The following is a 14,914-nucleotide window of genomic DNA, read 5'->3' on the forward strand; positions in this document are numbered from 1 at the left end:
TTAAAATGTCCAAGATTGACAGATGAAAGAACCAATAAACTCAGATTTACAGATTGGGTATAACTGTTGAAAAGTACTATGCACAGCATAAAAAGTTTTTTGTAAAATATAATAGCTCAAGTAAAATAAATATCTATAAATATTAGACTGTGTTGCCAAGCAGCCTTAACATTTTTGCAGTTTTTAAAATATGCAAAACCCGATAGGCCACTAGAGAATTTTCAGTCTCAGGAAATGTTGGGAATAGATGCCACATACAGTTTGTCAGGAGGCAGAAAGAGAGTGGAAGAAGCATGTTGATTTATTTTTCAACTCCATGATTGTGAAGCCTTACTAGACCTCAGCTAAGAGGCACAGCCCAGAACTTTCAGCCCGGCAGGAACAGGATGGGGGCAAGATGGCTTTAAACCACCTTTGTGTCCTCTCAATCCTGGCTGCTCTTGGGGCTGGAGAGGATTCCACAGGCCTGTCAGCTGCCCAGGATCACCCGATGGGCCTCAGCACTGCCCAGAATCTCTGCAGCATTGCATGCTGCAACTCCATCCCTCCCACCTTGCCCCCATCACACACCTTACTCCAGGGCTTATGTGGGGGTCATCAGAAGACACACTATGGCTGACTCTACAGTGCTTGCACAGGAGAAATCATACCCAGCTAAAAACAGGTCGTTTAGAGCCTCTAACACTGTTTCAGCGCCTTTAGCCAGTGTGAAGCGGCTAGAGTGGGGATAAGAATCTCATCCTAGGTATCATGTAACTTTCTGACAGAAAGATAGCTTTCAGGGTACAAACTATATTTATTTGTGCTGTGATACAGTGCACATTCTAGCTCAAATTTTCAGCTGGCATAACTCAGATTTGAATTTGACCCACTAAATCAGCCCAGATATTCATTCCACGAATCCCAGAGTGGAAAAAATCTGTAAATTCGGGCAGTATGAATTGAATGTAAACACACAACACTAACAACAACAGGTAAGGTCTGAAGATGGATACATTCAGAGGTCATATCAGTGTTGACCATTTGTGAAACGGAAGATAAAACAGCTTAATATTAAGCTAAGACAATAGAAAATTACAGACACTAACAATTTTGAGAGATTAGTTCTCTATACGTAAGGCTATGATGTAGTCATGGGTATTTTTAATAAAAGTCAAGGACAGGTCACAGACAATAAACAAAAATTCACAGCCCCGTGACCTGTCCATGATTGTACTATAAATACCCCGACTAAATCTTATCTGGGGGGCCCACAAGGGGAGCCACTGCTCTACCCTGGAGGGCTGCTTCTCAGGGGGTGGGGAGGCTAGCGGCACCAGCTGCCGGGGCCCACCAAGCAGGGGCTGCTCCGGCCACCCCAGGGTCACAATCCTGCTGCTGCTCTGGCCGTCCCTGGGACTGCTGCTGGCGGCCGCCAAGCTACAGCTGCTCCTGCCGTCCCCAGGACTGCTCCTCAGGCAGTTCCTGGGCCAGCCACATCTGCTGCTGCTCGGGTGGTCCCCAGGGCAGCTCCAGCAGCGGCTGGCTGTGGGGCCACCGGAGTGGCTGGCTGCAGAGCTGCTCCAGCAGCGACTGGTGTGGCTGTCCCCGGAGCCGCCTGAGCAGCTGTCCCTGGTGCCAGCTGCAAAAGTCATGGAGGTCACAGAAAGTCATGGAATCTATGACCTCCATGACAGACACAGGCCCTACCTATAAGTAGATGGCTCGTAACCACTCACTGATAGCAAAACACTTTCGCCTGGAGAAAAAATCCCACCAACCAGCTTATGCATAAGTCTCCAAATTAAAATTTGGGGTGAAATCCTCCTGGACCCATTGAAGTCAGTGGTACAACTCCTACTTACTTCAATCGGGCCAGAGTTTCACCTCTAGTGTCTAGTATAAGAATTAACCTGACAATTACTACAATTGCTCCTTCTCTCTATTTGAATGTATAATGTTGTACTATTCTGTCAGAATATGGAATCTGATAAACTCTTCTTAAATGGCTATATTTTGGAGTGGTTTGAGATTTTCCATCATCATGTGTTCCATGAAACATCAGTGTGACTGTATTTGTATGTCAATGTTTGTTCTTGTGTTTTCATTTATAGAATTATCTTTCATTTACTATGATTAATATACTATAATTAATATAATATAATATAATTAATATACTATACATTTATTAAGGCATGTTTAATGTTAATTGACTTTTTAATTCCTTTGCAAAGCTAAATAAGCACAATTTTAAAGTAACATACATGTAAGCACTCAGTAGGTACATACTTACCAAAGACTGAATTATCACAGTAAGACAGTTGTTCTGAAGTTCAGTGGGTAAACTGGCAAAGCTCCTCTCTGACCAACATTTCACAAAATATTTTACTATCCATCTGTTAAAATAAGAGCTTTACTTAACTAAATAAGAAACATAGATGAAATTTTATAAAACGATTATTGTAATATCTTCACCTCTGCTAACATAAATGAGCCCCATGAGTTTTCATGGAAAAAAATAGATTAAAATATGAACTTTAAGTTCCTCCCAAAGTTGTGTTCAGTCTGTCAAAACACATTAATTTAAAGAATGAACAATGAAAATGGACAGCATAAACCATAATGCATTTTATTTCACTTACTTCATGCAAGCAGCATAAAGGTTCTCGACTTCCATTGAATGAGCAATAGCTAGGCATTCTAGCACATGTTGCTGCCTTCCAGGAATAGGCTAAAATTGTGAGAAAATAATCATACTTACTGTACATTCTGACTTCTAGAAAACATGCAGATATACAAGTCTTCAGTTTAGCCTGAAATATTGTCAGTGACCAGAATAATTACATTTGTGGGAATTTATGCATAATGGGCCTACTCCTGCTTCCACTGAAATCAGTGGCAATGGTGCAGGGTTGGGCCTAACGTATGGACACATTCAACTAAAAAAAAACCTTGGATTTTCAACTTTCAATTGAACAGAAATACCTGAAAAATATACTTCCAAGTATGCAACATGTCTGTATACAACCCCCAACAGTATAAAGCTATATGACAATGGCTAATATTCTAAGAAATTTAATATAAGTTTAACTGCTATAGTGGAATACTGCATTTTTTCGACTACGGTTTACAAACTGCCTACTTCACTGTTGTTATACAAATAGGTACTTGACCCTGCAGGCCTTACTTCCATTAGTAATCCCATTTAACTTGATGGAATTAGGAAGAAGAGTGTAGGAACTGCAGACCCCGGCCTAGCACCCTCAGTAGTAACAGAATGATTCTTTGTTATTAAATTGGAAATGAACTAATAAAATTAAAGAGACAAGATTGATGAGGTAATATCTCTTATTGGACCAACTTCTGTTGGTGAGAGACACAAGTTTTTGAGCTTACACAGAGCTCTTCTTCAGGTCCAATTAAACATCTCAACAATCTGACTTATAATAGAAGAATCAAATTCCTCCCCCCCGGCATTTTGGCTCACATAGTCGTGTAAAACTGAAACACATACCTTTTGAAAAAAATTGCAGTAGTCTCTTTTGAGAATATAGATAGCTACTTCTTTCAGTCCGTCTAGCCCATACATATCAGCAACGCTGAGTATTCGACTGAAGTGAGAGCAGTAACAATAGGAATCATAAAATCACAATACAACCTGGAAGTTCACATTTTTGCTTACAAGACAGTTTGCAACCCAAATGACCTCCTCCCAACCCCTTTTTTCTTCTCAGTTAGAAGTTTCTATACACCACTGTGTATTGAATAAGTATAAGTACATGGTACATGTCTAGAACAGTGGTTTTGAACCTGTGGTCTGCGGACCGTTGGGGGTTCGCAGACTGTCTAAGATTTCCAAAGGAGGAGACACCGTCATTCAAAAATATTTAGGGGTCTGAAAATGAAAAAATGTGAAAAACCACTGGTCTAGAATGTTCCAAAATACAGTCCTCAAACAGAAACAAACCTAGCTAAAAAAAAACCCTACAACTAACACAGAGTGACCCTCTAGAGCTGCTTGCTGAAGCTCACAGAACTTCTTACAGGGCTTTCAGTACCTCTCCATTTTGAGGGCAAGTGCTCTTTTCTAGTTGCTGCAGTAGGATGATTTAGACATTTCATGGCTGCCCATTACAAGGGTTATATATGATGTTATGGGTTATGTAGAGAGTTATGGCATCTGAGAATTATATCAGTGATGAGAGCCACTTCCAAATAACAGAAAAAGCATAGTAAACAAACTATAAAAACTACTAATTTTGTAAAATAATTAATACCTCTATGATATGGCCCATTCCAGGCAAGGATTTGTAGGGGATATTTTAAATACAATTCCATGTCATCTTGGGGGAATAAGCTTTGAATAACAAATGATTTTCACTATTCAGAAATTATGTTCTTGACATCTACTAGCACACTTCAGAAAAGCTTCTATATAACAGATTACAACGAATATTTCAAAACTCTCATTGACTGGTTTGCAATCTTGATGCTATAATAGTGTATGTTCGTAACATCCAACCAGCAAATGTAACCCTTAGCATCTAAGTTTATGAACAAACCCTACAAATCTTAAACCACTCCATTACAATTTAATAGACACGGAATCCCGTGAGTAACAGAACTAGTGCAATTCTACAGAAAAGAATTGGGGGAGAGCAGATGACATAGGAAAACCACCCAGAGTGTGTGTACACTTGCACACCATGAGCTATATAGAACAGCTCCAATCGGTACAATCAGCGAGGAACATTTTGGGAACAGGCCCAGTGCATCCATGATTTTGCTGGATGCAGTCAGGGGACATGCAATGGCTGAATTAGCAGTCATGGAGTGACTCCAATGCAGCCTGCTACCTTAATGGATGAGTTCTATACCATTCCCAAGATCTACAGATTTCCGTAGGGTTGTTTATACCAGCTATACACTGGGGAGAGGGTTTAGACCAAACATTTAAAAAAAAAAAAAAAGATTGCCTGCAAGTGTTTCATGTTACTGTTCAACTACTTTCTGTGGATCTATTATTTTACAAACAGCGGGACATCTCACTAATTCAAAAAGTTCTTTCAAATATTACTTTGTAACAAATATTTAGAATGTATCACCTCACTTTGTTCATATTGTTCTAAAAGCTGAGTAAAAACAAAATGTACAGCACAAAGTGTCAAATTATTTTAGCATAAATGGCTATACTGTTTGTTTTCCAAACATTTTTCTCCCCATATAATTTTCTAGAGGGCTGCTGGTCCAACTTTTCCAGTAGCTGCTGAATAAACAACACGATCTATCTAAAAATTATATTATTTTTGGAATTTCCTCAAAATATGCTTAGGTGCAATTATCATTACATTTGATACCTTTGTCTTATTTATACTACATGATGCATTTTCCATTTGAATCTGAACTGAGAAAAAGCAGAATAGGCATGAAGTGCAATTAAAAAATAATAAAACTTGACATATACCCAGCATCAGCTTTGTTTGGGAAGTCCAGCATTCCTCCATATATAAAATACAATAGGACATTCATTTCTACATGGTTTATGCTGCAAAATAGAAAGGAAAATCACTACAAGAGACATGTTCAAAATAAAAATCTATTGCTGATATTTTATAAAATGGTTCAGAAGGTTGATGTGTCATCTGGTCATATGGAAAATTATGGAAAGGAAATGAACTAATAAAATTAAAGAGACAAGACTGATGAGGTAATATCTTTTATTGGACCAACTTCTGTTGGTGAGAGAGACAAGCTTTTGAGCTTACACAGAGCTCTTCTTCAGGTCCAATTAAATATATAACCTCACCCACCACCTCTGTCTAATATCCTGGGACTAACACTGCTATAAAAAAATTAAAGCAGTCTCCAAGTTTAATCTATGTCACTTCAGTTTGTGAGTAACTTCACTAATATGAGTAGTCCAACTAAAGCTTCATAATGCAAGTGTTTCTGATTAAAAGTTATAACCAGGCTAAAATTACTTCTTACTCAGATTTATAGCGGTTCTCTAAATGAGAGATTATTTTACTGACATTGTGTGTGCAAACAAGGTATTTTCATCTTCTTAAGAGATATCACTAGAAAACACTCCATTTTTTATGTTAACTGTATTATGTTTAATAAGAATTTACTTTTATGGATTTCTTAAATCTAAGTGTATTTAAACTTTACTTTTTATAAAAATGTATTGTCATTTGCACTGTGATAGTAAGAAGTCATATCTCAAAATATTTAGAACGTTTCTATGGGCTTGATCCTCCACCATAGTAGATAAATGGGAGTTATACCATCAAAGTCAGTGGAAGCAGGATTTATATTGGTGAACACAATTTTCAGAATAATTACATTATAGTATTAATCCTAATCTCAGGGTCTAATTCCCAAAACACGCAGGTGCCATGGCCATTAGTGTAAATGGGAACTACTCACACATGTTAATAAGAGACCTCTTAAAACATTAAACATGTTGAAGCAACAGACAGTGATGACTAAAAACAAAGAACAAAATTGGTTGCAACATGCTAAGCAGCAAAATCAACACAGTTGTCTCTCTCCACATTAGCACACAGGATAGCCATAAAAACAGCAAGAAAAGGTTTCCCTGCTGTCTTGACAGCTGTTATCTTAAGCAGCATTTTTATTATTTCAGAATAAGCCATATGCACTTTATTCATAAGTGTTTATAAAGACAGCATGAAAATCTGCTCAAAAGCAGAAGACTGAACTTGAAAAGGTAGTAATAGTACAATAATGGATCTAGTTAGCTCTTAATACCTGGAAACCACAAGATATTATTTAGACTTAAACATGCTTGTAATAAAAATTAATAATATTCAGGAGAAAGTCTTTACTAAAAAATAATGACTGAAATTCCTTAGCTATTCAGAAAGATGGAAATCAATCACTGGGGGTAGGATGCAGGCAAGATACAAAAACAACACTGTCATTTGATTTTTTTTTTAAATTCACTATATAGCATAAAAGATATACAACTGAGAAATATATAACAACTGCTTTAGTGGGTTAAAAAAATAAAATGAGTAAAAACAAAACCTTTTTCATGATGTCACAGAAACGTTATTAAAATAGGAAATTTAAAATGAGGAAAAACTAGGGGAGGATTGCTCGGTCATACCACTTTATATCAAGACAAAGTGTATACATGTTCTAACGCTCTAGAATGTACATGGTTCTTTGTAAATAAAGTGGGTCTGAATGACCTGAATGCCCTATTAGTTGCCATTAGTTTACAGGGCATCAGGGTTAGTGTACATTAGGTACACTTTGTAATGCAGTATTACATATTATATGATAACAGTTATTAATATTTAATGGAAATTTTATATGACATTTTTGAGGTGTTGAAAGGAACAGAATTGACATCCCCAGAGACACCAAAGTCCCTGATTCATCCATACAATATATAAATAAGACTCAAGAAGAGTTTTATTTGCTATAAACTAGCAGCAATATTGTTCTGAGTACTTGTGGACAAAATGTTTCCAGCCATGATTCAATTTCCTAGTGTACAATGATCCTGAATCACATTGGTTAAAAGTGACCTACAAACTGAATAGCTGATTTGCTTTGATATCCTAAATGTGCATCCTAAAGAGCTATGAAAATTTATGAGACAGCTCAGCTGTACAAGGCACATTTTTGTGGCATCAGTGAGGTTAAATAGAAGAGGAGTGAAAAAACCTTCATGTGAGGCTGTGGGACACTAAAATGTGGATTATGGAAAGGGATGAGGTTAATGAATGCTCCCCTTTTCTCCCCCCAACTGATAAATTTAAGAGAAACATCAAAACCACTGTATTCTACTAGCCAAGTCAAAATACTACTCCAGAAATTTATTAAATTGAAGAAAAAAAGTATCACAGCAGATTACTATGAATTGCTTTGTATGCAGCATGGTTGCTGCATATTTACAGTGATTTTAAATTGCCAACCTTTGCTCCCATATGGCTTGCAAAAACTATGCTTACCCTTGAAGAGTGATGTGCTCTTGGGAGCTTTCAGCCCAACTTCCAGTCAGCATAGCAGCAAAGTAACTAGATCTGGCACATAAAATGGCCCTGAGAGGGAAAAAAGTAAATATTTGTATCTAGTGAAATGATGTTTTTATTACAAGAAAAAACTTAGATGAGATTGATTCAGATCTTTGCCGTTACACATCAAGGTATCTGTGCACTGCATATCTTTTTCTCCCAATATCTTTGGCAGCTAATCTCAGGATGTTATAATAATGAAGAAAATTAATACTCTGAAAGTTCTCAGTTAAAGCTAGTTTCTAGTACACCTTTAGTATTCACATAGAAGAAATCAATTGCTGCAAGACTTACCTGTTCCTCCAAAAGAGAAAGTGGAATAGATTTTTCAAAGACACAAGTTTGCAGCTTTTATTGTATTACAGCATAACACTAAATTCAAATTATTTATATAACACTTCAGACAGTTATGTTCTGGACCTCTTGCCCATACTTATAGTATGTTGATTTTAACAAAGAAATATTTATGAAAGATATAGCTAAAACTTCAGTCACTCCAGAGTAACTACCCGCCTCCTAGCAAAAGGTAAGTTTCAGTCTATTATGATATATTAGTATGTTCCAACAAAATGGGGCGTGCTTCCTACATGAACACATGAGAAGAACTATACTCTATTTTCAGGCTGTCAAGCGATTAAAAAAAATTAATCGTGATTAATTGTGCTGTTAATAATAAAATACCATTTATTTAAATATTTTTGGGTGTTTTCTACATTTTCAAATATATTGATTTCAATTACAACACAGAATACAAAGTGTACAGTGCTCACTTTATATTTATGTTTGATTACAAATATTTGCACTGTAAAAATAAAAACAGCGTTTTTCAATTAATCTAACAAGTACTACTGCAATCTCTTATCAAGAAAGTAGAACTTACAAATGTAGAATTATGTACAAAACAATAACTGCATTCAAAAATAAAACCATGTAAAACTTTAGAGCCTACAACTCTACTCAGTCCTACTTCTTGTTCAGCCAATTGCTCAAACAAGTTTGTTTATATTTGCAGGAGATAATGCTGCCTGCTTCTTATTTACAATGTCACCTGAAAGTGAGAACAGGTGTTCACCCCGGGGCCCCCTTAGCCCAGGGCCTTTCAGCCCCTGCGTTTGAGTGGCCCTGCCTTCCGGGGGGGGGGGGGGGGCAGCATCCCTGCTCACTCTCTTCCAGAAAGTCCTAATCACTGCCAAACAGCCCTTTGGCGGTGGGGGAAGCAGAGAAGAGGAATTTGTGCAATGCTCCCTTGTAAAGTCAGCCAAAGGACGTTATAAGAGAGCACTGCACAACTTTAAACGAGCATGTTCCCTAATGGAGAAGCGACGCAACTTCGAAACAATGTTAAGCGGGAGGACGTTAAGTGTGGAGTTACTGTATATGGCAGAATGTGGGTAAAACAGAGCAGGAGACATACAATTCTCCCCTAAGGAGTACAGTCACAAATTTAATTAACGCATTTTCTTTTTTTTTCTTTTTTTTTTTTTTTAACACGAGCATCATCAGCATGGAAGCATGTCCTCTGGAACGCTGGCTGAAGCATGAAGGGGCGTATGAATGCTTAGTATTTCTGGCATGTAATTACCTTGCAATGCTGGCTACAAAAGTGTCATGAGAATTCGCCTGGTCTCCTTTTCTGGTGACATTGTAAATAAGAAGTGGGCAGCATTATCTCCTGTAAAAGTAAACAAACTTGTTTGCCTTAGCGATTGGCTGAACAAGAAGTAATGCTGAGTGGACCTGTCAGCTCTAAAGTTTTACATTGTTTTGTATTTGAGAGCAGTTATGTAACTGCAACAAAAAAAAAATCTACCTTTGTAAGTTGCATTTTTACGATAGAGAGGGCACTATAGCACTTGTATGAAGTGAATTGAAAAATACTATTTCTTTTGCTTATAATTTTTATAAATATTTGTAATAAAAAATAATATAAAGTGAGCACTGTGTACTTTGTATTCTGTGTTGTAATTGAAATCAATACATTTGAAAATGTAGAAGAACATCCAAAATATTTAATAAATTTATCTTGGTATTCTATTGTTTAACAGTGCAATTAAAACTGCAAAAAAAAATCACAATTGTTTTTAGTTACAGTGATTAATCGACAGCCCTACTTTATTTCCTTCTAGTCTATAATAGCCTATATTCCCAGGCTCAGAAGCAAATTAGGAAGTAAAACAGCATGTTTGATTTATTCCTCTCCCTCCCATAAAGCAAACCAAATCATTCATCCAATTCAATATCCCATCTCTAGCAATGCCAGGTGCTTCAGAGAAAAATATAAAAAGCCCCATGATATAATTAGCTGTGCTATACTAGATTATTGAATGGGAGTGGAGAGGCAGAAAGAGCAAGCAAGTGATAAGCAAGTGGAAATTGCTTCCTCACCCCAGCTCATGATTAGGGTATACCCTGAAGGACTAGCTTTTATACATTTTATCTTAGCTAGTATAATTGCAGATGATTTTCTCATTCACTATTTCTTATAGTTTGACATTAAGCTGCAAATTTGAAAGTTACTTTGCTTCAGTTACATCTTTTTTGCAGAAAATGCAATAGGTTACACACTATATAAGAATGGTATTTCCTTTTATATACATTGTAATTTGTTGACTTTTAAATTATATGAAAGCACTCTTGTTCTTGTACAGGATAAAGAAAGAAGCAGCATACAATTTGCCTTCTCTTCCCCCGTCAGTTTATATACTGGTATCTCTCTCAAATCATTTCTTTCTTCTCCCACATGTCCAATCTAGAATCTCTCTTCCATTCCTCCCACAAGCCAGCCAGCAATATTTAAGCTTTCCTGGTATCCTGCTAATCTGAATTAGATAGGTCAACCCCTAAATCCGACAAGGATGCTAAAATAGACCAAAACAGCCCTGAGCATGTGAAAGTGAATTCTGATCATGTGACCTTCTCCATTTACTCTCCTGCAAGCTAAATATACTGTCTTTGTTTTTGTCAGTTCCCCTCCAAACAAGCTTCAGCAATGAGCAGGAACAGATAAGCTGTAAGGCTAAGCTCTGTTTTGTAGGATACTGAACATTTAAATAATGCATGTTAAGTAAGATGGCTTCCCAGTGAAAAAGTAGCATTATGATGTTATCTAAACATGCTACATTGGTGTCTCTTGTATGCTTTACAATGTACATTTGTATAGGTTCCAGATGTGTTCCAGATGCAGAAACTAAACTTGCCCTTGGTTTCCTGCTGCTATGATCTGAGCCACATAGCAGAGTAACTTGTTCAGTCTTAAGTATACAAGTCACTAGGGAAAACAACCAAATGGCAGTTCTCTTGCAGTATTTGGGACCTAATTTTGTAACCCTCTCTCAAATAGTATTCCTTACTCAAAACAAACAGTCCATTGAAGTTAATGGGACTACCTGAGTAAGGAATACTCTCATGAGTAAAGATTGCAGGATGGGCCTTGAAATTGCCTGCCGTTGAGGATATCACTTTTCATAATCTGGGATGATAAATAAAACTCACTGCTATCTACACTGCTATTATACCCAAAGTTACCTTTCCCTGACTCACTTTAAGACACCCTCTACTGTTCAAATCTCTATGTGATACTGAAACAATCAGCCGATTTTCTTGTGTTTGTTTCAGAATGTCCTAGGTTTCCTCTTCTCTGCTGATATGACGCACTGCCATATTTTCTGATGTTGGCTAGACTAGACACATTGCTCCTGGCAAGATAATGTCCTGAACTGAAACAGCTCTTGCAGATGGTTTTGGGTTTTGGTTTTTGTTTTTTTTTTTTGGGGGGGGGGGGGGAAGAGAATTCCTTCTTGCATTAAAATTTCTATTTCTCTGTGAAACTGAGAACATGTCTTTTTCTCAGTTCTACATCATCCAAAGAGAAGCAACCAACATAAACATAATTTCAGATATGCAGCATCCAACATTACTTTAAAAAACCCCAAACAAAAACAAAACAAAAAACCCCTACCACATTCCCATATCTTCTATAGTAAATAAAATAATCGGACTTGCTACATTAAATGGATTTTCCAAAAACAAGACTTTTTTCCTCTATCCTAACTCTCTCAATTATATATGTCAAATATTAATGAAATGCAAGCAAAATGGAAAACTATTTCAAAGCTGAAAAATATTATCTGGATTTATGCCTGCCTTTGGGACAAATCAGAAGAGATAGAGACTGCCTGATTATTGGCTTTTTCAAATACCTATGAGAAAGATGAATACTAAGAAAGTCATCTTGTTCACTTTACTACTCTTTACTTGTACATTGGAAAAAAAAGTAATGCATCAAAAATGTAAAAACCCATAGAGAGAGAAGTTTTCTATTTAAAAAAAGGCAGCTTTGACCAATAGGTGAAGTGCAACACAATGAGCTGACAGCATAATCAAGGGAAACAAACACTTGGCCCACAGTGTTCTACACAGATATTATATGATGGTAGATAATCTGCAACAAATTTGGGGTTCCTAGCTCAATAACTTTTAGGGTATATCTACACTGTATGTCCCTCCCAGAATGGGTATAAATAGCAGTGTAAATGATGAGACACTGCTTAGGTGCATAAAGACACCTGAACCTGTGGGTATGTACCCTACATGCTCAAGCAGTGCCTCCCCCATCTACACTGCCAAAGATAGTAGTGTAGTGTCCTGTTGCCCAAGTTTTTCCCCACACAGCAGGGAAAGGGTCCAGCAGCAGGGAAGCTCCAGCAGCTCCCTATGGGTGAGCCACTTCTCTTCCGCAGGGAGCTGCCAGTCTTTCCCCTTTACAGTGAAAGACTTCAGCAGTAGGGAAAGGCTCTGACAGGAGGCAATGGAGAAAAGCTCCAGCTTCCCCCTTTCACTGACACATGCATCTATACATTGCAGTGTGAACACAGCTTGCTTTTCAATGCAGCACGTAGCTACACATACGTTCATGCTGCTGCCAGTGGTGTGCAGTGCAGACATAGCTTTATGTTCACATCTTCCAGAACTCAGGTTGCTCTGGGTGCATCGGCCATAATTTCTATATCATTCCAAGAAAGCAGCAAAGAGTCCTGTGGCACCTTATAGACTAACAGACATATTGGAGCATGAGCTTTCGTGTGTGAATACCCACTTCGTCAGATGCATGTCATTCCAGCAACCCTTCTGCACCATTCTGGCCTTGTAAAGGGGCCATAAAAGAGCCAGATCTCCCTATCATAGATCTGACCTTAGTTTTCATGTCTCTTATGCTTCCTGCATTTCCCTGCAGCCTCTTGCTATACGGGAAGTTCAGGAATGTGCATGGAGGTTGTGGCTTTCTAAAACATGCTAGCTTCCTACATCAAAACCAACAGCAGAAAATTGGACCCCACCACAGAGAATCTAAGGCCTGGTCCACACTAGGACTTTAATTCGAATTTAGCAGCGTTAATTCGAATTAACCATGCACCCGTCCACACCACGAAGCTATTTAATTCGACATAGAGGGCTCTTTAGTTCGACTTCTGTACTCCTCCCCGACGAGGGGAGTAGCGCTAAATTCTACATGGCCATGTCGAATTAGGCTAGGTGTGGACGGAAATCGACCTTAGTAGCTCCGGGAGCTATCCCACAGTGCACCACTCTGTTGACGCTCTGGACAGCAGTCCGAGCTTGGATGCTCTGACCAGCCACACAGGAAATGCCCCAGGAGGGAGAACCTCTCTCAGTACCAGCGCTCACACAGCGAACGGGAGGACAGGTGGCGTCAAGAGGACCAGCAGGCGACTCAAACGCTGCTTGAACTAATGAGGGAGCAAACGGACGCGCTCCGGCGCCTTATGGATGTTCTGCAGGACCGCAGCCAGGAGGACAGAGCCCCCCTTCAGTGTATCTGCAACCGCCCTCCCCCGCCACAAAGTCCCATACCCCCCTCACCCAAAATAACCAGAAGGAGGGGCGCCAGGGGCCGTGAAAACTGTCACTGCACCCCAGCAGAGTGCTCAAGTACCCAAAAGCTCCCATACCCTAAATTTTGAGAAGTCCTTCCCTTCCTGACTCACCCAAGCCCAAATCCCAGTTTCATCCCCTAACTGTCTAGTTAATTATTAAAAATACTTTGCTGTTAATTACTGTTGCTGTCATGTTTTTTTACAGAAGGCTGTGTTTGAAGGGGGGGGTGGGGAAGGGGGTTGGTAATTGCATAGGACGGTCACCTTTACCAGGGTACAGACACGGGAGCAGGATCAGCAGCAGGTCACACACACAGTGCAGTCAGTAGGCACCCTGGTCAGTATGGGAGGTGGTTTCCAGGTTCTGTGTGTGTGGGGGGGGGGGGACGTGACTTTGTAGCGGGGGAGGGCGGTTACAGATCTTATGCAGCGGTCCTTGTCCTGGACCGCAGAGTCACGCAGCAGAGGAATCTGTATCCGTCCTCCTCCGCCACAAGGTCACATAGCCCCCACACACAGAATCCCAAAAAGGAGGGATGGCAGGCTCCGTTGAAACAACCAGTCTGGCACTGCGGACCGCTCTAGGAGCAGGAGTCTGTCATTCCTCGAGTTTAGAGGCGGTCTTTACATCACTGCACACCCTACGCAGCACAGTCTGCGTCCCAGTTTCAACCCTTTAACGCAAAGTCATTAATAAAGAAACGTTTGTTAAGTAACAATGGAACATGTATTTTATTTTTACACGTGTGTTGGAAGTGGGGGAAATGGGGTGAACGGGGTTTGTAACTGCAGAGGATAGTCAACAGTAACTGGGTAAAGAAACAGGGGCAGATTCAGCTTCTCTGTAAAGAAACTGAACAGTCACAGGTCACGCTGCTCGCTGGTACTTGAAGAGTTCCTTGTCGCTGTCCAAGGCGCCTGTATAGGGCTTCATGAGCCAGGGCATTAGCGGGTAGGCTGGGTCCCCGAGGATCACTATAGGCATCTGCA

The 14,914-nt window shown here is 39.2% G+C and overlaps 1 protein-coding gene and 1 long non-coding RNA gene across 6 annotated transcripts in view; one reads left to right on the forward strand and one right to left on the reverse strand.

Annotated features, from left to right (window-relative positions):
* Positions 1-14,914, forward strand: part of LOC120370371 — a 61,707-nt gene that overhangs the window by 35,259 nt on the left and 11,534 nt on the right. The window lies entirely within an intron of this gene.
* Positions 1-14,914, reverse strand: part of BTBD8 (BTB domain containing 8) — a 67,101-nt gene that overhangs the window by 24,457 nt on the left and 27,730 nt on the right. For 4 of the 5 annotated variants that reach the window (XM_039484956.1, XM_039484953.1, XM_039484957.1 and 1 more), the window contains 5 exons: positions 7,968-8,057; positions 5,444-5,524; positions 3,494-3,590; positions 2,622-2,710; positions 2,273-2,375 (listed from right to left, as the gene is read on the reverse strand). In XM_039484956.1, coding sequence (XP_039340890.1) covers positions 2,273-2,375; positions 2,622-2,710; positions 3,494-3,590; positions 5,444-5,524; positions 7,968-8,057 — 460 coding nt within the window. The remainder of the gene's footprint in view (positions 1-2,272; positions 2,376-2,621; positions 2,711-3,493; positions 3,591-5,443; positions 5,525-7,967; positions 8,058-14,914) is intronic. The other variant, XM_039484955.1, reaches the window with a different exon arrangement.

The sequence above is a fragment of the Mauremys reevesii genome, linkage group 8, assembly GCF_016161935.1.
Source record: "Mauremys reevesii isolate NIE-2019 linkage group 8, ASM1616193v1, whole genome shotgun sequence".
Lineage (NCBI taxonomy): Eukaryota > Metazoa > Chordata > Testudines > Geoemydidae > Mauremys > Mauremys reevesii.